At 38.7% G+C, this 25286-nt stretch overlaps 1 protein-coding gene across 1 annotated transcript in view; it reads left to right on the top strand.

Moving 5' to 3' along the window:
• The window catches only part of ADGRL3 (adhesion G protein-coupled receptor L3), a 586346-nt gene that overhangs the window by 310305 nt on the left and 250755 nt on the right, over nucleotides 1-25286 (top strand). Inside the window, exon 7 of the mRNA XM_081943236.1 lies at nucleotides 20077-20877. Coding sequence (XP_081799362.1) covers nucleotides 20077-20877 — 801 coding nt within the window. The remainder of the gene's footprint in view (nucleotides 1-20076; nucleotides 20878-25286) is intronic.

The following is a 25286-nucleotide window of genomic DNA, read 5'->3' on the forward strand; positions in this document are numbered from 1 at the left end:
ACAAGGATGGAGGAACAACCCCCATCCTTTGCCCTCCAGAGATCATCCACCAACGCGACCAAGGCCGTCTCCGTGCTGTGACCGGGTCGGAAGCCGGACTGGCGCGGGTCTAGATAATCAGCTTCCTCCAGGTGGCGCGGAAACTGCTGAGCCACCACACTCTCAACAACCTTCGCTAAAAAAGGAAGGTTGGAGACAGGACGATAATTTGCTAGCTCCTTTGGGTCCAGAGAAGGCTTCTTGAGCAGGGGCCTGACCACCGCCTCTTTCAAGGCGGCCGGCATCAGGCTCTCCCCCAACGAAGCGTTCACCAGTCCCAGTAGCCAGCCTCGTGAGCCCTCCCAGGAGGCCAGCACCAACCAGGAGGGACACGGGTCCAGTAAACATGTGGTGGCCCGCAGTCGCCCGCGCAACCTGTCCAAATCTTCGATGACAACAGGGTCAAACTCCTCCCAGCATGGTCTCACAAATAAAGCATTTTAATGGGGCATTCTAGCAGTAATTTGATGATAGAACCAATTATCCAGTTAATGATGATCCCCTGTTTACTTAATGTGCTCAAGAAAAGGGGCAACCATCTCTGGTTAATGCTTTCAATCTTTAAATGCTTAAATAGTCAGAGTTGTGTTAGATAGTCCAACCCTGTGATTCTAAAGCAGTGACGTGCAGTGAGGTTTATGGCTGGTGAGGCTGGTGATGTCATCAGGAAGGTGGGGAATGGGACCACGTGTGCTGGAGGCTGAGGCTGCCTCAGCCTCCAGCACACGTGATCCCATTCCCTGCCTTCCTCAGCACACTCCGCCGGCTCGCGCTCCGCAGTCCCCAACAGCAGCTGCTTTTCAGTGCTTTTCTGTGCGTCTGACATTTAGGACATCCGGCTATCTACCTAAACTCCAGACACACAGAAAAGCACTGAAAAGCACTTCGCCTCCAAGTCACTTCGTCTTGATGACGTTGCTGCAGCTGCTGGGCGCGGATGGACGGAGGTAGCCAGAGCGACGCTGAGGCGGTCCGGGCGGACGAAAGAGCAAGCGAGCGAGTGATGGAGGATCATGCAGCCTGATCCTCGGTTGCTCGCCCACCGGACTGCCTCGGCGCCACTCTGGCTACCTCCGTCTGTCGTGCCTGACAGCTGTGGCAACGTCATCAAGACGAAGTCCAGCAGAGGCAGAAATGTTGTCAGCGCTCTCGGACTTCATCTTGATGACGAAACCACGAAAGCAACTGGGGAATGACGAGAACCTTCCTGCCTCTGGTGGACTTAGTGCATTCCTCACGACTGCAATATACGTCCAGAAGCGGCTTTTGTGGTTAATGGGGTTTGGGCTTCCAGCCCAACAGCCCCTGCCACTTCTGGACATCTATTGCAGTCGCGAGGAGCGCACAAAGTACAGCGGAGGCAGGAAAGTTATTGGTGCTTCCGAGAACCCTCCTGCCCACCTGGCACCGCCCAGCTGGCACTGCCCCGCGTGCGCATCTCCTCCTCCTCCTCCCTCCTCTTCCTCTTCACTCCCCAAAGGTTCTTCTCCTTACCGGAGCTTAGCGGGAGCCGTGTAAAAGGGATGGGAGGAAATATATATTATTATTATATATTATATATTATTTCATGATGAGAGGTGAGGCTCTGCCTCCCCTGACTGCACGTCCCTGTTCTAAAGAGATCACTAAGGAAGTTTACAGATAAAGAATTGCAGAGCAAAAGCTCACAATGAGTAAAGATTAACGAGGAATACTAAGAACAACAAAAGCAAGAAAAAGAAATAATATACCAGCTGCTTCATGAAGATAGCAAAATATTAACTCATAAATATAAAAATACCATTACTCAATTGCTCTGGCTCAGCCCCCTCCTATAGGGGAATTTGTATTCCCCCCCCTCCGGAATCTGTGATGGACAGACTAAAGGAACAAGATGCTAATTTGAGATTTAAAGATATATGTTTAGTCAATAACTGGTAATTCTGAATGAGTCAAATTTGTGGAGCCTGATTAATTGTATTCTAGGATACCGGAAAAAAAGCCTGATGAACATTTTCTTAACTTGTATCATTTTTATATATAAATTTTGGAAACCAAGTAATATGTTAGTGATAAGAGAAAAAATGTGGTTCCAATCTTTTAAAAGCTGAGAATAGAGAAGACTATGGATTGGTTGCTGTAGTATAATTTCTTTGAAATATTTTATTGATATTGATTGATCTATTGATCTATAAGCACCATGAAAACAGTGCAGTGATTATTAGTGTTGTGAAAAACATTTTGAGCTTGGAATATTTCTGAACTCAGTAGCCATTTTAAGACCAAACTCTTTGGTCCTCTGGTTGCTTTCTTGACTAACTACTATTAGGTACATATTTAAAATACCCGGAAATGCTCTCTTTGTTGTGATTGGAGCTTGTATTTTTGAAGATTCCTATTACTAATGTTTCTTTTGCAGATGTCTAATTTCACTTTCTGTTTTTCCATTGATTCTGTTGATTGATTAATAGCCAAACTGTATGCTGACTATTGTGATACTGTGAATAATAATGTCTTCTTTGTAAATTTCAGCTCATTGTTATGTCACCTTTCCACATATAGAGTAACATTATTCCCAATACTCACTCACTTCCGTTACATCAGGATTATTTAACCATTGGACCAAAAGCTGCACTTGGATTTGAGCTGACATCCAGGATACACATTACAAGACACAGGAAAAGAACGTGCAAAAAATTAAAAAGTTGGAAAGGGCAGGACAGAGTTCTACCATACATGATAAAAACCACACCTTCAAAATTGAGGGCCCACTAAGGATTTTCACAGACATGGCAGCAAATAGTAGTGAAATATTTCAAGGCATCACAAACTGCTCCTCCAGGGAACCTACTTCTTTGCTACAGAATTGTATTCACAGATAACATATCTTATTGTTCCTCTATTTCACGAGGTGTCTAATGATGTGCAGTATTTATGTTCAGTTTTGTCATCAGGGACTTGCATATCTTCCCCATTTTGATTCTGTTTTCTTCACCCTGCCTGTTCTATTCTTGTTCTTCGTTGCCTTCTTCACTAGCTATCACCTCCTACCATAACTCACTTTCTATAGACTTTCCTCATTCCACTGACTGTTACCATTTAGCATCAGTGAAAAACACTGTAGAAAGTTAGCCAGAAATTTGGAATTAGATTATACTGGTAGAGGACACTGTTCTCCTATTTATTTGCTTATTGCTTGTTTTATATATATACATATATACATATATACATACATACATACATACATACATACATACATACATACATATATATGTATGTATGAATGATTTTATACCATCTGAATTGTTCCAGTTCTAACTGGCTCATAGCAAAAATTCAACAATATAAACATACCGTAATCAGAAGGGTGATATAATACCAGTGCAATCATGTTTAAATTATTACTTTAATTATTCTTCAGAGTCATGCTCAATCTCTCTGCCTCAAGGACTTTTGTCTCAGTGTTTCAACCATATCTCAGAAGAGGAAGCGGCATTCTCCAGGGTACAAACAAACAAAAAGAATTTTTTTTAAATACACTCCCACTGGGTCACTTTCCAACCATAATAAAAAAATAACAAAGAATAAAATCAATATATGCCATATTATATTTATAATCACAATAGAAATAATGCTGCACATCTACAAAATCTCCACCTACTTACCATCTTATAAGATTTACAATAAGTCTCCTTTCTGCCACTCTCAAAATCTGCTCACAACCACTTCCACTAACTAGTTTGCTCTGCAGAGGGGAGTGTGTTCCGCTAAGTTCTGGACCAACGCCAGTACTTAAAATGTGGAAAAGGAAGCCCTGCCATAGAATTGCAATCATTCAGGCATTCATTGAATTAATACATGCAGTGTCAATGTATAGAAATTGCTAAATTTGATAGAGCTTCAGTAAAAGTGATGGTTAGGCTGTCTCATTGTTGCCACTGTGCTTTAGAACAAAAACCACACTGAAATATGCAGGAAGGAATTCAGAGTACACTTAGTGATATGATGCAGCGATTCCTTTTTGTAAATGCTTTCTAGACACAAGGATATATCTTTTAAAGAAAACATTGCTTGTATTTGAATCAAGCACCAATCTTATTGACAGTTGTTTGAGAATAAGCCACATTAAAAATTGAGGTTTTCTTCTGAGTTAGCTTGTATAGGATTTTTGCTATATTAGGTGGATTGAAGAGTTTGCTTTGCAGTGCTACAAATAGATTTGGGATAATGACTACTATAAATATATTTTGAATGATATTTGCCATTATTTGGCTTTGGCTGCTGACTGTAGTGGAAGCAATCTGTGTCATCTGAATGATCAAATATTTGTTTGTTTCTTCTTCTGAAGTTTAAATGTGATCTGTCCTAGGAAGGAAAACAGATTCTAGGGACACTCTTACAAGATAGCATAGCTATGCTTTTGATTTGCTTTCTTTGAATGAAAGAATCACAGGTGATCAATTAGCTTAGCCAACAATGGTAATATATAAATAAGAAAGAGTGGGGATTGGAAGGCAATGTGGGGAGAAGGGTGGGGTGAGAGAATCAGGGTGTGCAAAGGAGGGAGGGAGGATTATAACACACCTTTGAAGTGTTTAGCAGCGATGTGCATCTTTGTTCTAGGATTATCTTCAATAGTTGCATTTATGTCTGTTAGCCATTGATAGAAAAAGCAGGTTGGTCGACCTATTTATGAATGGTATTTAGAAAATGTATCAGAGCAGACTATGAGCACCTTCATATTTTGGAAATTAATTCAGAAGTTGAATTAGCAACTTTTATTTGGTTGTGGTTTGTGCATTCCTAGTTAGTGTACAAGATTGAAGAGTTTTTAGTATGCCTTGTTTTTGTTACAGGAGAGGTGGAAAAAGGACTTTGAGCACATCGGATCATATTTTCTTCCCATAATATGAATTTCCAAGCAGACAATTTTAAATAAAGCTTTATATTATATATGAAAGTATGCTTTTGGAATAGTTGAATAACTGAATTCAAGATCTGTATTTTAGGTTTTGTTATTGGAATGTTGTTATGATTTGCTTCTCTGCATTAATAAAGGCCAAATATAACAAGGGGGAATATAATAAAAGAGCATGTGGAGAAAATGAATTGCATGTGGAAAAGGACAGTGTGAGCGAAGAGGAAGAATGTGTGACTTTATTTCTTTTATCTGGATTAATGGAATTTGGAGTATGGGATGACTGGTATTTTCCTGCGTGGAAAGAAAAGGAAAAGATTGGGCTGTATTTATATATGGCAGAGATGTGACTGTAGAACAGAGCTGTCAAACACGTGGCCCGTGGGCCAGATGCGTCATGTACTGGCCACACCCATGCCCAGCTTAGCGAAGGGAGGAAGTTGCAATATGTCATGTGACGCCCCTTAAGATGCGAGTCTGACACCCTTGCTGTGGGTAGGAGAAGATGCTGAGTGAATCTCAGAGAATCCAGATTAGTTGGAAATAAAATACGCGGGAAGTGGAGCAGTATGTGAAAAAAGAAGCAATGGAGTTCAACTTGATGTCTTGTATACAGGAGTAATTTATATGTGAGTGTGCAGAAGAGAATAATGTCTAGAATGTTCATCTGGGGTGGGAATTATAAATGAGAGAAAAGGTGGCACAGGTGGCAATAGGTCAGAGGTGGGTGCTCCTGGTTTGGCCTGGTTCAGCCGAACCGGTAATGGTTTTTTGGCCTGGGTCACAGAACCGGCAGCGACCCAAGCTGGCCACGCCCCTGAATTGGTTCCCTGGTCCCTGCTGCCATTGCCAGCATATTATTTTGTAGTGTGTGCATATGCACAGTTCATTGTAAATTGTTCTGCGCATGCACGAAGAACAACTTACATTGAACTGCGCACGTGCAAGCAAAGCGAGTGCAAAGTGAACCAGTAGTAAAACTGGGAGCAACTCACCTCTGAAATAGGTATATTAAGAAACAGTATTCTTGCAGTGACGATGTGTTCCCTTTAGGGAGAGGAGATTATGTGTTTGTAGATGCGGAGCAGTGAGATGGATGTAGGTGGAAATGCGGGAGGGATTTTGTGTATGTCATGCCATACTGAAATGGAGAATCTGTGTGGGAGATGGTAGTATCTATGGAGGTGAAATGGGACAGAGTAGTATGTGGAATGAATATTGAATGAATGCAGGGAGGCATTGGGAGGGAAGTCAGATAACATGCAAACAAAGTGTAAGCAGAAGTCTTAACTATATTCGCCAAGCTATTAATTTGTAAGTTGCAGGGCCCTCAGGAATTAATGTCTTTCACATGAATTAGGTCATATGAGATTTGACACCATATTTGTTTCATTGTGTGCTGCAGTCAGCTTGTGCTGAATGACTAAAATTTATTTAAATGGCTTTGGGCCATTTAGGTGACATGGTTCACTTGGAAAAGATTGTGCATTTTGCTTCAGTGAAGTAATTCAGGTGATCTCAAATTGTTTTGCACGAAGCTCCTAAGCAGGACTTCAAGGCTCACCTCCCACCGTGTCCCAGATGTATTCATTTGCCAGATATGCTGGCCAGAAGCCATAAACGGCCTGTTGAGAATTTTGGCATTGTGAATCAGAGGTTTAAAGGCATGCTCAGCTATTTTCCCTAACTTGGATTTTTTGCAGGCACAAAGGAGGTGCCAACAATGAGGGGACTCTGAACCCTTGGTAGCCCAGACTGGGATAGCAAAGATCTTGGACAGCCTATTATGTGCAGCTGTAGTGGTGGTGCACTTTCCGTCAAGGATGCAACAGCATCTGTGTCATAATTTGTACCACAGTCATATACTCCAAAACACCCTTGATGTGAATTGGAAAGTTGTGGCAATGGGGCATGGTTGACCAAGTAGCTGCAATGTAAGCAGCAAGCTTAAAGTCACCAGTGGTTTGCTACTAGAGGAAAGGGCTTTGAGGGAGTGGAGGGAGAGTTATTACTAAGACTGAGGTGAGATTTAAAAAGGACTGAGTCTAGGACAGGAATGTAATTAGCCCCTCATTCTCATGAAGATAAAAGGTGGGAGAGAATTCTGTTACTATAGTTTTACAATAAAAATACATAGTGACCAGGGGTGGGTTTCAGCCAGCATTACTGCCGGTTTGCTCATGTGCACACATGCGCAGTTCAAGGACCTACAGGACATGGCTTCCTAATCTGATCAGTCACAAAGGACTGACAGCTCTGGGATACCATATAGACAGACTCCTTGCACATGGCCTTGCATGGATCATCCCACAAAGTCCATGGTGCTGCTGCCCAGCTTCACAGTTGTTAGGTATATGAGGAGGTTTGAAGCTACCCTTAGGAAACCCTTCAGCCAGCACTTTGGGAAAAGTCTCCTCTGAACTTTCTCCAACAAGCCCCTCTCACTTTGCTCTCAGGCTGCAAAGCAGTGCTTCATCCACAGCTGTATATGTATCAAAGCATTCCTTTAAAGCTTTGCATAATCATAGAAATATCCTTCATAAGTCTTTCATTGCCTTTCTGCCTAGGATTAAAACTGTTGTTTACTTCTTCAGCACTTTCTCCATTTTTATCTATTTTTGAGCTCCAGAAAATAAAGCTATCTCTCTCCTTTAAATCTTATCACCAGCTACAAGTTGACTATGCATGCAGTTTTATGTCGTTAAAATAAAACTTTTTTTTAACTTTCATAATGCCCTATTTTAAATTCTTTTTACTTGTGAACAATATTCTAGCCTCTGAATATATCAGACTGTCATTGTTCTGGCTAGTTGTGGTCTCTTTCATTCCGGCCATTCTTATACTTTATACATTATACTTTAAGATATTCAGAAATGGACACATATCATTGCCTCATTCTCTTTTCTTTTCTGGTTCTCCAAATTCAGTTTTTATAGCAGCTTCTTGTCTTTATAAAGGCTGCTAAGAAACATAATTAGAATTTATGGCATTCATGTGAACCTTAGTGTGTTTCTCATTCTAACAATTTAAAAGTGGTGATAGATAGTAAAGATAAATCTCCATACATTCTTTTTCTATTACCCATCTTAAGTTATCTATCCAATTTCATTTTTTCTGTCTTTTCTGAAATCTTATGTTCTTTGGCATTTTGTCTCTGTATGTAGCTCTATTCTTCCTAATAACATTCTAACAAAAATGTCTAAAGAATTAATATAATTTGCACAATCTCTTACATTTCTGTGGATTTGGTTAAGCATATAAACCAATATTTTCCAATTTCTGGACCCCAAATATCATTTATTTACACTTTTTACACATAGAATTATTAGTACTTTGACTGCCTCTTTTCCTGAAATTCTGAATAGTTCTGTGGGTTTTCCTGCCTGATACTTTCCTATTTGATAGCTAGTTTCTTAGCTGTACTGACTCACTTTTTAATGGAGTCAGCTCCTGAATATATATCCTTTCTACAAATGTTTCTGTCATTCTGTAAGCACATTTGAAAAGGGTTCAGTATAATCTTCCTTTAACCTAATTTGCCTCCTTCAGATCTTTTCGGTGAGTACTCTTTAGTATTCTTATATTAACCGTAGATCCTCTTGTGATTTCTCTGATCTTCTCTCATTTCCCTTTCCTTTTTTATATTCTTCTGTTTGTTGACATGCTTTGATTAAGCTATCATTCCTAACCCCACTTTGCTTTATAGTTGAAAGTCTCTGTTCAGTCATTCTATAGCCCTGTTGCCCAAGGCTATCCTGATAGCTTGTTTTGAAAGTCACATAAATCTTTTCCTCTTGGGAATAGTCACTTACTCCCATAACGTTTCAGGTTCTTTTTCACATAAGGAAGTGTACTCAATTTGTTCTTTACATTGACTTTATATTCTAACTACATATTTTTCAGGTTTGTCTTTCTGGAACACCTACTCTCATTAATGTAACATGGTTTATTTATTCAGCATCCTGTCAACTTCAACTGAAATGTGGTTTTGGTCATAAAATCAGCACAAGGAACCATAACAGAATAAAATTATGATAAATGCACATAATATAAATAGAAACATACAGCTTTGCACAACTAGAAAAGCCCCTTGGCTCCCAATATCCTTTGTTTTCAAGTTGCTTTAAATCATGCCAGCGTAAACTTGAACCTTATGGATGGAGGCTGTTCTATAAAAATGGGGAGCGTTTGCAGAAAATGTGGGGGAGTGTTACAAAGCATTACACACCTCTGACCTAAGGACTGTGGTGTATCCTGAGCTTCCCTATCTCAGATGCACTTCAGAATAGGTAGCATCCAAAAGGCAGTTCTGGGGATACCTTGGCATCAATCCACATAAGGCTTTAAAGGTTAAAACCACCACTTTGAATTACCCTTAAAAGCTTTTTTGTAATTAAAATAATCTCTGCGGCATCTTATGTTATGTAGCCACAATAGCTGTCACCTGGCCATATTCAGATTGCTGCATTTTGTACCAACCACAGCTTTCAAGTGCTTTTCATTTCTACTCATGCTCTGAATCATATCATGCATAGTACATAGTATATAGCATATCTGGGTGAGCGTGGCTTTCTCCACTTCAATAAAATGTAGTTATTCTTAATACAAGCAATTTGGCATGCTTTTATTTCTGCTTTGACCATTTCAGATTTTCCTACCAAAGACCAGGCTTTCTTGTCATTTTGGTTTGGTCACATTTTTGTCTTCAGCCCTACTTGTGAATGTTCTATGCTCTGCTCCAATAACTAGAGGATCTGAGAGTTTCCTCATCTGGCTAACAAACTTATTAAAATATTAAAATAAATAATTGTTAAATATGTAAATATTCCTACCTTTTTTAAAAAGAAGTACCTCAGAGCACATAATTCAAATTCACCATCAGTGATACAAACTAGTTTTCTTTGTAACGAGTGGAATTTGAAAGCTAGATTAAACTACAAATGATTGTTGCTGTTGTTATTAGTATCTTTCTGAATTAGTGTGATTTCTGAAAAGGAGCAAATATAATGAACACATTAGACAGTTTTCTTCCTATACATACTTCCATGTCATTGTCATTCTGTTCTGTTATTCTATTCTTATTCTATGTTCTGTGTTCTAAAGTTTTTCATGGTGAGCAGGAAAATATGTATCCTCCACTACTCTGTATAAGTGTGATTGTGTATAGAGGTAGTCCTCAACTTACAACCATAATTGAGCCTGCTATTATGATCATAAGTTGTAACAGTCATAAAGCTGATCATTCATGTGACTGATCCAATTTTATGACTTTTTTGCAGCAGTACTAAAGCAAATGCTGTAGTTGTAAAGCAAACCTACTGTTCACTATGGACATTTTTGCTAAAAGATGAAAATGCATCCTGATTTTCAGCAAAATATCATAAAAGTGCCAGGTAAACTGCAAACATCCATAAATGAAGGCTGTTGCCAAGAGCTCAACATGCAGTTCCATGACCGGGGGTGGGGAGGAGGGTCCAGCCATCAGAACATTGGAACTGAGTTGTAAGTATCCTTGGGCAGGTCCATTGTACCTTCAAACATTCACTAAGCAAACGTTAATAAGTCAAGGACTATCTGTCTATGTATATGCAGACATTCTGTGAAGCAGTAAATGAGAATCCACTTTTAGAAAGTGGTGGAGTCTGTTTTGTCTTTTCTATATTAAAAGATACCTGATATATTAAAAGAAGTACTGAACTTTGAGTTGCAGGACAATCTACATGGATTGCAAGACTTTTTTTTATGGACATCAGGAATTAAAGGAAAAGATTTGTATTTTTAATGCAATACAGTTAGTCCTCGAATTACAATGGTTTGTTTAGTGTCTGTTCGAAATTACAACAGCACTGAAAAAAGTGACTTATGACAAATTTTCACACTTTTGACCATTGCATCATGTCCGTGGTCACGTGATTTCCATTCAGATGCTTGACAACTGGCTCATATTTATGATGGTTGCAGGTCATGTGACCATCTTTTGCAACCTTCTGACCTGACAAAGTCAGTGGGGTAGCCAGATTCACTCAGGCTAATTCACTGTTGACTGCCAGGAGTTCGATTCTGACCGACTCAAGTTTGACTCAGCCTTCTCTACTTCCAAGGTCAGTAAAATGAGGACCCAGATTGTTGGGGGCAATGTGCTGATGTTGTAAACTGCTTAAAGAGGGCTGCAAAGCACTCTGAAGTAGTATATAAGTCTAAGTGCTATTGCTACTAATTTAACAACTGCAGGGATTCACATAATAAATGTGGCAAGAAAAGTCATAAAATGGAACAAAACTCACTTAACAAATTTCTCATTTAGGAACATAAATTCTGGGCTCAATTGTGGTCATAAGTCAAGGACTAGCTGTACAATCTAATTTACAGTTTACAAACCAATATGCAAATCAAAATTAAATTAACATTCATTTTTGTACTTCACTTTTATCAATGCACAGTAAGTATAGTAGAAGACCCGTTTAACATATTTTTAACATATGTTTAACATATAGGACTAAAATATTTAGTAAGGATGAGGAAAAAAATCAGGAAATAGATTAAAATAAAAAAAAATACTATTCCTTCCCAGACAGAATTATGTAAGGAACTGACTCATTTTAAATATTTGTTCTTCTCACTAGCTTTCTAGATGTTGAGTTGTGCTGCTTGTAATACTAGGGGTTTGGCAGTTGCATATATGGGAAGAAGAAATGATGCACTGAGAAATTAAACGAAGTAAACATAAGGCAACAAGACCTGAGGAGGAACAATGACTATATATGCCAAACTACTTCCTTCATGTCCTGTCTTCTAGTGACCTGCTAAGGAAATGAGTTTGTTTTATGCAATAATGAAGCAAAAGGAGACTTCTGAATCAAAAAATGCAGAACACAGTCCGGTCCCATGTGTGCTTCCATAACAATCTCCATGCATGCTTGTTAGCCGTAAGAGTGTGTACTAGCTCCCAGTCTCCCAATTGCCTCTAATTGGATAATCCCAGGCACTCATTGTGATATAATCTATCAAAGCTCTCATGTTCTCAGTTCTTGCTGTCTTCCCTGGTTAAATAGCCTGGCGCTTTAAAATTCTGTTGTTAGATTTCCTCTCAGCATTCTGTATTACGTTCACAATATTTATCTGCCTTTTGGGTTTTCTTTTTCCTTCCATTCGTGTCTGATTGATCTCAAATTCTCAGAGATCTCCTAGGTAGGCCCCTTCTGTTTTCTTCCCAGGGTTTTCAGAAGTGCCTTTGCCTCCTTCCCAGGGTTGAGAGAAACTAATTAGCCCAAAGTCACCCAGCTAGCTTCATGCCTCAGATGGGACTAGAACTCAGGTTTCCTTGTTTCTATCCTGATGCTTTACACCAGGGGTGTTAAACCCGCAGCCCACAGGCCATGGGACTGGCCATGGCCACCACCGGTTTAGCGAAGTGGAAAAAAGTTGTGATACATCATATGACAATGTGTCGTTGCAAGTTTGACACCCCTGCTTTACACCAAACTGGCTCTTTACAGGGTTGCTAACTGGGAATGGAAAGAGAGGATGTTTGAGACAAATGTGCTTGGAAGCATTTCTTTGGTCCCCAATTTCCCATTTGGTTCTTAGAATAGAGTGTTTCGTCCACACACACCCCACTTCTCTCTTACTGCTTAGCATTCCAAACTACCAATTGGGTAAATACCGTATTTTTTGGAGTATAAGACGCAACTTTTTTCCTCAAAAAAGAGGCTGAAAATTTGGGTGTATCTTATACATCGAATACAGTATTTTTTGCCTCCCGAAGCCCCGCCCCCTTCACCAAACTCGTCGTGCATACCCTTGTGTAGGCTTTCAGAGAGCTCCTGGGGGCTGGGGAGGGCAGAAATGAGTGCGAAAAAGGGCCATTTTTGCTCCCCCAGCCCCCAGCAGCACTCTATAAGCCTCCATAAGGCTATGCATGCAATTGCTTTTACAAAAAATGTGCCTGTTTTCACAAAAAATGGGCCATTATTTTTGCTCATTTTTGCCCCCCCCCCTCAGGAACACTCTGCAAGCCCACCACCCCCCACCCCCCAAGGCTATTCATGCCTTTTTGGGGGGGAAATGGGCCCATTTTCATGAAAAACGGGTCATTTTGGGGACGTTTGCAGAGTGCAAAAACTTTTTTTTTCCTCTTGGAAAGCTATTTAACTGATTGATGAGAATTACATTGATCAAGTGTTGTGCCAGCAGAAACACCTACCTATCTACTCTATTTCTCTCTATCTCTCTATTTCTCTCTTTCTATCCCTCTACCTACCTACCTACCTACACACACTCTCTCCCTACCTACCTACTGTATTTCTCTCTCTCTATTTCTCTCTGTCTATCCCTCTACCTACCAACCTACCTACTCTCTCTCTCTCTCACTCACTCTATTTCTCTCTCTCTCTCTATCCCTTTATCTACCTACCTACCTAACTACACTCCCTCCCTACCTACCTACTGTATTTCTCTCTCTTTCTCTCCCTCTCTATCCCTCCATCTACCCACCTACTTTTTTTAAAATTTGCCTCTTCAAAACCTTGGTGCGTCTTATACTCCGGTGCGTCTTATACTCTGAAAAATATGGTACTTATCTAACATTCTTGGCCAGGACTTATCATCCAAGAACTCCATGGCAGCTTGACCTTGGGTCAGTCATACTCTCTCAGCCCAACTCCCCTCACAGGGTTGTTGTGGGGAAAGTAGGATGAAGAAGGTGAATATCTTAGCAGCCATGATTTTTAAATATAATAAATGCAGGATATTCATAAACAAACTCCAGGCCAGTTGCTGAGTCTAGTGTCACAAGACCTTGTTTTTAACACACTTCCCTGTTTTGGAACAAGAATTCTTTGTGACTTTATCTGCCTGTATGTTCACTATGATTAGAAATAGAGAAAATGGGCATTCTTTAAATATGAGCTCAGAAGTTTTCCTTTGTCATTTTAATATAGGACCTTATAGTGCCATTTTTCCATCCTTACATTCTGATTTTGACATTGCATAGAAAGCCTTTTAATGTCTGCAACAATCTAAAACCTGTTAAAATCCTTTAAATTATGTTGTATCGGTGCTTTGTGCTTTTTCTAAATCAATTCCTATTATTAGTTTGTGAAAACTGTGTATCATTAAGAAAGTGATTACTTAATGCACTTAGAAATCATTATTTTTATATTGCTTAATTGATGGAGAGTAGATTTAAAAAAATATATCATTCATTACATGCATGAAGAATTCATTACTAAAAAGCTGAAGTTTTTATATAATATCGTGTTTGATCTATTGTTTTATTTTTTTCTGATTAAAATGCAGGAAGAAATATGTTGTTTACTAATGTAATGCTATTGGAGGTTGCAGGCTATGACATCTTTTCGGGAATATATTCTCATTTGGAGACAATTCCTGGAATTAATGTAATTAGGGGTTTTCAGTCATTATAGGATCCTAAAACTTTTCACATTAAAATTAATACAAGTTTTATAATGCTGTTAATGGTTTCTTGGAAATGATGCTGCATGCCTTTTAACACTGTAATGTACTTTTTTTAAAATTTAAAGACCTTAGATCTTAGATACATCATGTTCACAAACTGTAACTGAAAATGAACCAGAGGCTAAAACTTCAATGCAACAGCAAAGATGTCTGCTCAGTACAGTACCATTAATCTATTTCTTTTTCTCTTTCTTGCTTTTCTTCTTTCTCTTCAATAGAAGTGGAACAAAAAGGTAATTAAATAGCTTTCACCTGTTTTATACATATACTCATTCTAAGCAATTCGAGGATAAAATGTCAAATGCTTGAATGTTAGTTGAAGCTCTTTCATCATTAACCTACACCACTTTAATCTCTTTTATTAAAGATTTGGTCAGGGAAGGAGTGGCTGCTATTTAATACTAACATCTCATCTTTTTGCAAGAAATGTTTAATAGTACCATTCTTCTTTCCTACAGATTGTTTTAACAATTATAATGTATTCCTTCTGCTTCCTCACAATTTATGGGAAGCACGTGAAATAATTTGCAAGAATACTCACATATTGTAGTATTGAAAATTGTTTTAGTATAATATTTAATAATAAACATTAAAAGGTACAATTTCATGCATGCCTACTTATAAGTAACTTTTTGGACTTCGGTGGTATACCTTTTTGAGTGTGTACAAGCTATAGCTTCGAAGTATAAATTGAAGGAAGAAGGGTTTGAATAATTCTTGTCCAAAAATTGAAAACTAAATTTTCTGTACTGTATGTGGTTTGATGCCTAGTACAGTTGGACAGACAGAAGGACCAAGACCACACTGCCTAGTTTATTCTCTCCAGCTTATAATATGTGTTCACTTGACCCAAGGCTCCCACTTTTGGGGGAGTTTGGATCTATAAGTACATAGGGAAGATGTATTTCTGCATTTGAGTGTATACTGTACCAACTTAATATAGATTTTTGAAGATCTAGGATAAAGTTGATTGGTATACTTATTACACATTTTGTTGTTGAAGTTTGCCTTATCAAAGCCATGAAAAACATAATAGTACAGTATCACCTATTTAATAATGAATCTATTTATGCACTTACTTGCTTATTTTACTCATTTATTTATTATTATTTGAAACTGACCCCTGCAGTTCCCAGGGCAATGAATAATCCATTGAAATCATATTGAGGAAAACAAAGCAATATAAAAGAAAGCATAGGAATCGTCAGTGCAAAATCACCAGCAACAATAAAAAGACGTAACATGAAATTTATCTATAAACTCACACTAATGAAGCAGGCCATAAAAGAAGTTCTAAAATCATCCAAATTGTTTTTAAATGCTGGCAATAGAGAGCACTAAAAACGCACACACACAATATAGATGCCAGGCAAAGGCATTTTAGAAATAGGCCATCATCTCTTTTGTAACTTCCCTTCTTTGGCGAGAGCAGATTGAGATACCTATAAATTTTTGAAGGCCCAAATAATTCTTCAGGATACATCCTTTAATGCTGTTTTGTCTAGACTGAATCCTAGTTTATTAGCTCTTAAATTGATTCTTTATTCTGCTTCTGAATATCAATTGCCTTATTTGTATTAGGAAAGGAGGACTGGGTGTCACCGGCAGCATATTGATAATAATATGCATGTTTAAAACCTCAGGAAATAAAGTCCGGAGGAACCCATTTCATAATTTCCCTGAAATAAACAAACATCTCCTAAGTGCCACTTTTGGAATTAGCTATCCAAATAGGAGGGGAACCATTGTGCTAACTACTTCTTCGCCTCAATTTGTTCATAAAGTGAACGGGATTAAAATTTATTGGGGGGGGGAAATGACTTTAATTCAAAAGTGCCCGGCGAGGGTAACATGCTATAATTGTTTTAAATTTTAAAACTGCACTATTAATAATAATTTATTAAACTTGAATGCTGCCTGGCTCTTAAATAGCAGCATGCCCACAGCTCCTTTTGAAGAGACTGAGGCAGTCCATGGTCCTTATGGCAGTTCCAGCATCATCCAGTTAACTGAGAAATCACAAGTGGATTCATCAGTGTACACTTGCTTTTTCATCATGGTAGAGGTGACCCTGGGCCAGCCTCCTCTGAGGAGCATTGCACACATGCACGCACACAAATATACAGTGCCTCTCCAGCTTCTTAATCTTCACTCCTGCAATTTTTTCAGCCTTCAATAACTAACCAAGCAGACACACAATAACTAGCTAAGAGAATATTCCTTAATTTTCATGTTATAAATTTGTTTCATTGAACATAAAAATGCCCTTATGTGGGTATTTGCAGCTATAATTTTAAATATGCATTTTTTATACCTCATTCCATTTTCAATGCAAAGACAGAGGGACTTGTTTCCCTACAATTTGTTGAATTCAAAGGTCTGGTATTTACTATGCCTGGGAATGCCTAGGGTTAAGATTACAGAAAAGGGGATGAGGTAAAAATGTCTACTTATAATCATAAGTTGAAAAGAACTAATATAAAAATAAATTATCTTAGTAATCAGTTCAAACGCTCCCATTTTAAATGTATTCATAGTGATATCTTTTAGTGACAGTCCAAAGTGTTCAGTGTTTAATTTTGAGAGGGATCCTTTAGGGCAGTTCCACAGCATCAGTGTTTCTGTCACCCCTCATCCACACAAAAGGAAATAAATTGCTAGGGAACTTTTCCATTCATATTTTTTAGTATATCAACTGTGCAGATTTGTCTGATGTTCTGTAAATTAAAAAAAAAGAGGTTGCAGAGTCAGAAATGAAAGTTCTGAGAATCAGAACTCAGTTCCCAAAAGAAAGTGATTTTCAAAGCTAATCATGAAGCTATAGAGAATGTTGGGTAAAGGTGCTCCTATACTCCCAGTGCAAAGCAATACTACTGTAGAAAGAAAGGGAATACATCTTTCTTTGAAATTATATTTTAAAAGAATTGAAAGAAAGAGAAGGTAACTTGCCAAATGGTAGCATGAAAGCTGAAAGTTTTGTTCCTACCTTGAGCCTCTATTGCGTTTCTGCCATTCTTTTTTTGAGGGACAAAGGATATTTGCTGAGAATACTCAGGTCCAGGGATCCTTGGAAATTCAGTCTGACTCTAAGGGTTTGATCTAAGGCATGGCTTTTGGCTTGCCTGGGCCACTTTGACTGAAGAGAAATTGTCTTGGGCCACATAGAAAATATAACTAACAATCATTTAATAATGTTAAACATTTGCAATCTTGTGGGGCTACATTTTTAGCTGTCCAGGGCCATATGTGACCCTCGGGCCATAGGTTGGACACACCTGATCTACGCCCCTATATAGAATTAAAAGATGTCTTCTGATTCCTTGAGCCAATCACAAGGTAGTAGAAGTAAAGCAAATTAGGGAAGCCTGGTCTAAACCCCAACACCACCGCCTCCCTACACTCAACTAAATATTTCATTATTTACTTAGAATTAAGGTTCAAAGCAAGTAGACTTAGGATGAAAATTGCTGTTGGAAGAAACCAAACATTTGGAGGGAATCATTTCCAAATAGAAAGAAGCCCAAAGTTCATACTAGCTGCAAAAGGAAGAGACAAAGCTGTCATTTCCCCTCATTTTGTTTCACCTCAGAAGACGCCATAGAGTATGAGAAACACTTCCCACCCCCAATGGTCTCTGGCAAGCCAAGTAACCAACCCTTTTTCCTCAGGCAACTGTAATTCCAGGATGTGCAATTCTGATTGGCTTGAGGGCCAAACACAATAAACAGGGACAGGGCTGCCATCAGGAACTCTAGAGGGTGAAATGGGTGCCTTGTATGTCAATTGGGAGTTGGTCAGTGGGAAAGGCTGGGAAAGCACCAAAGAGGTCAGCATCTTTGCCATTTTCTAAATGGAGCTGACTTAGAATTGGCATATTGACATAAATATACCGAGCAAAGTTTCTATACTACTTCCTTTTCTGCCTTATTTTTCTGCCTTGGCTGCGGCTAAGATCAGATCTCTTACAAAAGTCTTGGCATCTCAATTTCAATATTAACATATAATTGTTTTTGAAATGCCCGTCTTAATGCCAAATTGAGCCTTTAGTGAGAGATTGGCCTCAATAGGTAAGGCTCTGCTATACAGTTTGTGTAGGAACACTTCTTCTGCTCATGCTTTGCTTTGGTCCTTCCAATCCAAGATGATGCCACATTCATTCTTTGAATGTCGCATAAAAATAATGATTGAGGTAGGAAATTTTTGAAGATGGATTAATGCTGTAAGAAAATTCCCTTTCTGCTTCAGTTGCAAACAACATCCAGTATAAGGATTGTCCTAAAGACCAAAACAGGAGAGGAAAGGATTTGCAGGCCATACCTGCTAATTTCCATTAATTGACACATACATCCCAGCTGATGCTGTTTGTATTTCTATAAACCAACATATTAAATACAAACACGAATTTTGTGTCATACCTAGTTTGACTTAGTTTAATAACTATATAAAAAACATTTCTTATCTGAACGAAAAATACAATAACATTATAATGCAATGGATTTCATTCTGAAAATTTAAGTACAGGTAGTTCTCAACTTATGACCACAAACTGGGATCAAAATTTCCATTGCTAAGCAAGGCAGTCAGTTCAGTGAGCCACACCCAATTTTACGATCTTTTTGCCATGGGTGTTAAGCAAATCACTGCAACTGTGGTCGCTAAGCAAACTTAGTTTTCCCCATTGATTTTGCTGGTTGAAGCTGGTTGGCAAAGTCGCAAATGATGATCAGATGACCCCAGGCCACTGCAACCATCGTGCAGATTTTGATCATGTGACTATCAGAATGCTGTGATACTTGCAAGTGCAAGGACTGATCATAAATTACCTTTTTTCAAGGCCATTGTAACTTTGAGTGATTGGTAAATGGAAGGCTATAAGCACTGGTGCCGTAATGATTTCTCCCAACAGCCAGTTCACCTAATTGCTCAGAAAGTTAACAACCGGTCTCCCGAAGTGGTGCAAACTGGCTGAATCCCACCACTGGCTATAAGTCAAGGACTACCTGTACAATCATGTAGCAAAGTTGGCATTTAAAAATGTTTCTTAAAAAGAAATGGAATTATATCTAAAACCATATTTTGGTATTGGAGGGAAATAATATTAGTCACAAGATCTGTGGAATGGAACATCTCAACAGGTCGGTCTTGGCAGTTATGAATTGCTTAAGTAATGTTTTTATTTTTATGTATTTCAGAGGACATTTTAATGCTTCAACTTAGTCTTCCTGTATTGCATTTCGCTTTTTCCTTTTTATTGCTACTATTTTTTTTCCTTCCTCAGGACACATTCTTTTAATTGTTTATTATTTGCTATGGATTCATTCTGAATGTATTTATGTGGCAATTCCCCAGCCCTTTATTTAAACTGCACACTATAAGAATGATTTCTCTGAAATAAGAGTTTAAATGTCTTTTTAGTTGCTTTTTTGGTTTTATAGCAGTGTATGTTGTATATGTCATGTCAAAGTTAAAATTTATAATCCCTATAAATTTCCCCTTATAACCTTTTTAGTGCAGAGCCCCATTCATGTATTTTCAGAGTTAGGAGAAGACTGATATTTTTAGTTCTTCTCCTGGAACTTGAGTTATAAATGTCTAAGTGCCAAGAAAATTCTTCTATCACATTTAATAATCAATTTTACTTTTAACCTCTTCCTTCCCTTCAGTTTTTCTTTGCCCTGGACTACTAAAAGGAGTATACCAGAGTGAACATTTATTTGAATCTGATCACCAGTCAGGAGCCTGGTGTAAGGATCCACTGCAGGCTTCTGACAAGATTTACTACATGCCATGGACACCATACAGAACTGACACTCTGACAGAATATTCTTCCAAAGATGATTTCATTGCTGGAAGGCCAACTACAACTTACAAGCTCCCACACAGAGTGGATGGCACAGGGTTTGTGGTGTACGATGGGGCTTTATTCTTCAACAAAGAAAGAACCAGGAACATTGTCAAATTTGATCTACGGACAAGAATAAAAAGTGGGGAAGCTATCATTGCTAATGCCAACTACCACGATACATCCCCCTATAGATGGGGAGGCAAATCTGATATAGACCTGGCTGTTGATGAGAATGGTCTTTGGGTGATCTATGCAACAGAACAAAATAATGGTAAAATAGTCATTAGTCAGCTAAACCCTTATACCTTGAGGATTGAAGGGACATGGGATACATCCTATGACAAAAGGTCAGCTTCCAATGCATTCATGATCTGTGGCATTTTATATGTAGTGAAATCTGTATATGAAGACGATGATAATGAAGCTACAGGAAATAAAATTGACTATATATACAACACTGAACAAAGCAAGGAAAGTGTAGTGGATGTTCCATTTCCAAATTCATATCAGTATATTGCTGCAGTGGATTATAATCCAAGGGATAACCTCCTTTATGTATGGAACAACTACCATGTGGTTAAATATTCATTGGATTTTGGACCAATGGACAGCAGAACAGGTAAGGTTCTTTGATAAGTTTTATTTTATGTCATCTCTTGATTTGCAACCAATTTAGTCTATGGCTAAGGCCAAACTTTTGCCTTCCATTAAAAGCAGCAGGATGGGAATTTGACTGGGAAATGGATAAAAAATGTTTATCTGTGAGTGTTTTTCTTTCACCTTAAACATCCTTCCTCTCCTTGACTACTACTCCAGTGGAGATGAGAAAGACAATGATGGGATTCATGTAACCCTTTATGTAATCCCTTACTAAGTTTATCATTTATTCAGTTAACATGTTGTCAGTATAAGTCATTGTTATTCATTTGCATTGTCATTTATAGAAACATAGAAAAACAACAGCAGAAAAAGACTTAGTGGTCCAAGTGGCTGCACTTTGAAGTTTTTTATTACTATGGTTTTATTTTTGTTAGATGATGAATGTGTGTTTATCCCAAGCATATTTAAACTCAGTTACTGATGACTGACCCACTATCCCTGCTGAAAGTTTGTTCCAAGCTTCCGCTACTCTTTCTGTGAAGTAATACTTTCTAACATTACTTCTGAACTTCCCTCCTGAGAGTTTGAAGTTATACCTCCATGTTCTTGATTTTTGCTTAATATTGTACAGCCTTACTCATACCCTTAATATATTTAAAGGTTTCAATCATGTCTCCCATTTCTCTTCTGTCCTCTAGATTGTACATATTCATAATCTCTGTTGGTATGTTTTGTACCTCAGATTTTGCACCATTTTTGTGGCCCATCTCTGGACTCACTCAATGTTATCAATCTCTTTTTTATATAAATGAGGTTATCAATCTCTTTTTTATATAAATGAGGTCTCCAGAACTGGGCATGGTATTCCAAATGGGGTTATCTAAGGCCCTATATAGATTATGATTTATATTACAGTTTAATGTTATATGTAAATTCATACATTGTGCATTAAGCAATGAACCATGTTTAAACAAAATGTATAGTTTAGGGCCATGCTTGAAATACAGTCATAATCTTAATGAAAGAAAACTATTGTTTATTTATTAAATTTATATCCTGTCTTTATTTTGTGCAGTTCAAAGTAATAATGTTCCTTCCTCTTCTTATTCCTTTTTCCCATAAAACAACAACCTTGTGAGATGGGTTGGGCTGGGAGAACATGTTTGGCCCAAGTCATCCAGCTGGCTTCCATCCTTACCAGAAGGCTTAAACTCATAGTCTCCCAGATATTCCAAGCTTTTCTAATTGATCAAAATGATTTTTAGTTGATTACCATAACTGCTGCTACATGAATGTTATAGTTTCTAAAGCACCATTCACTGTTTAGAAAAAGTATACTGTTGCAGTGTTGAACATTTGTATACTGTTGTTTTCTGAAAACTTTAATGTACATTGAAATGAGATGGTTATCTCCATTAAAAAATGAAACCAAGGAATAAAGGAATTCAGCAGAGAATTAGCAGACCATCAATTTTCAGCAGCAGAACAGACAAAATGAGAATTAAATAGAAATACAGAGGAAGGAAATGGACTCATGGTTTGGCAAGGAAAGAAAGATGCCTTATGTAGTATGGGGAATAGAAAGATAGCCATCAAGATATGTTTTTATTTGTTTTGCTCCTATAGCATTGGTTTTTTTTGAAGAGCAACACTTTACCTAATCCCTGGAGTGACATAGAAGAAATCTAAAGATACACAGCTGTGACTCATTTACTGGTAGAATATTGTATCCATTCCGACATACAATCTTTCAGTACAAACAAATCTAAACTTGTTTATACTAAAGATTTAAAGTATCAATTGGCCCTTATTGCCACCCTGTTGAAAATGTCATTGATATAGTTGTAGAATACAATACAATACAATACAATACAATACAATACAATACAATAGTAGAGTTGGAAGGGACCTTGGAGGTCTTCTAGTCCAACCCCCTGCCTAGGCAGGATAAAGAATACAATTCTTTATGGGAATAATTGTGTAAGGAAGGTCACAAAGGGCATCGTGCAGGTGCTTTGTATATAGTGTAGCTTTTCTTTTCAGTGGCCATGATTGACTAAAAATCCTAAAATATATGACCCAGTTTCAAAAAGACCCCTAAATAATTCAAAATGATACAAAATATAGAATAGATAAAATAGAATAAGAAACAGGCAGATAAACACCGAGCTCCGCAGCAATCATTCCTGGTGGGAGAGAAGGTTTACCTCTCCACAAAATATTTGAGGTTAAGACTCCCTAGCAAGAAACTGGGACCATTCCCCATAGTAAAGATCATCAACCCAGTCTCAGTGCAACTGAAACTGCCCCGACTGCTAGGGAAGGTTCACCCAGTATTCCATAATAGCCTCTTAAAACCCGTGTTTGGATTCCCTCTGAGACCACTACCCTGGGAGCCCCCAGGCCCTGTGATCATAGGGGGCCAAACCCATTATGAGAGGCAATGCATCCTTGATTCGAGGTGGCACAGAAGGCAACTCCAGTACTTAATTAAGTGGAAGGGCTATCCCTTGTCGGAGACATCTTGGGTAAAGAGTAGAAATATCCAGGCTGATCACCTTATAGAGAGATTCCATGAAAAAAATCCAAACAAGCCTGGGGGAAGGACGTAGCCTTGAATCCCATACTGGTACTCAAATTGTTTTTGCTTGCACAGATTGCCTTTGCAAAGTAAGGGGAGCCGGATGTCAACTCTCTGTGTTGACATTCCATGCAGAGCGTCGTCTGAGCCGGATTTCAGATTACAGTAGCTGGGTTGAGATGAATGAAGCTATTGGATAACGTGATTTATGACACAGACTGAATGGAGGACAGGAACATGGGCAAAGTTCAGAAGCAGTTGAAGAAAGCAAAAAAGATGGCTGCGAATAAGAAATGCCTAATGAATAATGCCTAATGAAGCTGTTAATAAATCACTGCTTTTTCTATTACAATATTGGGTCGCTTATTATGAAGCAGGCATCGTTAGGGTACTTTACAATTTAAAGGGGGGAAAACCAGCCCAAACTACAGAACGAATAGTCATTGAGACACAAACAAAACATTGCTTAGTAGCAGTAGCAGACTATCAATCTTCAGAGGCTTTCTGGAACAGCCAGATTCTGGAGACTTTCCTGAATGCCAGCAGAGATGGTGCGAGTTGACCTCAGGTGGGGCCTTGCTTCAAAGGAGAGAAGTAGCTGCAGAAAAAAATATTCCCTTGTGTTCCTTATTATGGGAAGGATAGTACTGACTTTGGTGAATGACTTCAGAAGTCATTTATCATTCTTACTGGATTAGCAGAAGCTGTTGAGGGAATATGGTCACACAAATATCCAGAGCCTAAGTTGTAGTTGTCAAGACTGACAGAGGCACAATTAGAAGTTACACAAGATGCTTATATCTCAGTCCAGAGAAGCAGCTCTCATATCCACAGGATTAGTAGTAATTATTTATTAATTGATTGGTATTGTGGCCATATAAAATCAAATCAAAATAAAATACAGTACCTAATTCCAGTTTAAAGTAGATAGAAGGAAATACCCACAGGAATTTCCAGGAACAAGATTAAGAGTCAAAAGTTTATCAACAGACCCAAAGTCCGAGACCCTGGTGGTGAACCTAGGGGACAGTGCCAGAGGTGGCACACAGAGCCCACTTTACAATTTAAAGGGGAAAAAACCCACCACTGGCTGGCCCCGCCTCTCCCCCTCCCCTCCCAGTCACACCAAAGGAGTCTTTGAGGGCTGAACAATGAAAGGCACGGATTTCCTCTGCCTTCTGCGTTCCCACCCCACACTGAAACAAACCAAATGGGCCAGGGTCTCTCCACTAAGTGGCTCCACCAAGCCCGTTTGCAAACTCCACTGAGCACAGCTCCAAACATTCAGCTCGTGCACCCCTCCTGGCCAGCACCAGTGCTACTATGAGGAAGGTGTACGCCCTGCCTGCTCCACTCTCGCTGGCCAGAGGTGTGGCTTCACGCTACCTCCCATCCAGAACACCATATTTGTTTGCTTGCTAGTCGCCTCCAAGGAGAGAGCTACTCTTAGGCTGCCCAGGCCCCCACCATGGGAGGAGAGAGGGAGAGGAAAACAGGGGAGTGTCTCCCAGATAGGATCCAGGTTGGAGTTGCCTTATTTTGCGTGGATCTCTAATGCATGGCTTTGCCTGCCAGCCTCCACTCCCTCTCCACAGCCCAAGTGATTGGGTTCAGAAGACATATGAAGCTGTGCAGGAGATCACGCATAGATAGATGGTAGATAGATAGATAGATAGATAGATAGATAGATAGATAGATAGATAGATAGATAGATAGATAGATGATAGATAGATAGATAGATAGATAGATAGATAGATGATAGATAGATGATAGATAGATAGATAGATAGATAGATAGATAGATGATAGATAGATAGATAGATAGATAGATAGATAGATAGATAGATA

Source organism: Natrix helvetica, assembly GCF_964273705.1.
Source record: "Natrix helvetica genome assembly, chromosome: 2".
In the NCBI taxonomy this organism is placed as follows: domain Eukaryota; kingdom Metazoa; phylum Chordata; class Lepidosauria; order Squamata; family Natricidae; genus Natrix; species Natrix helvetica.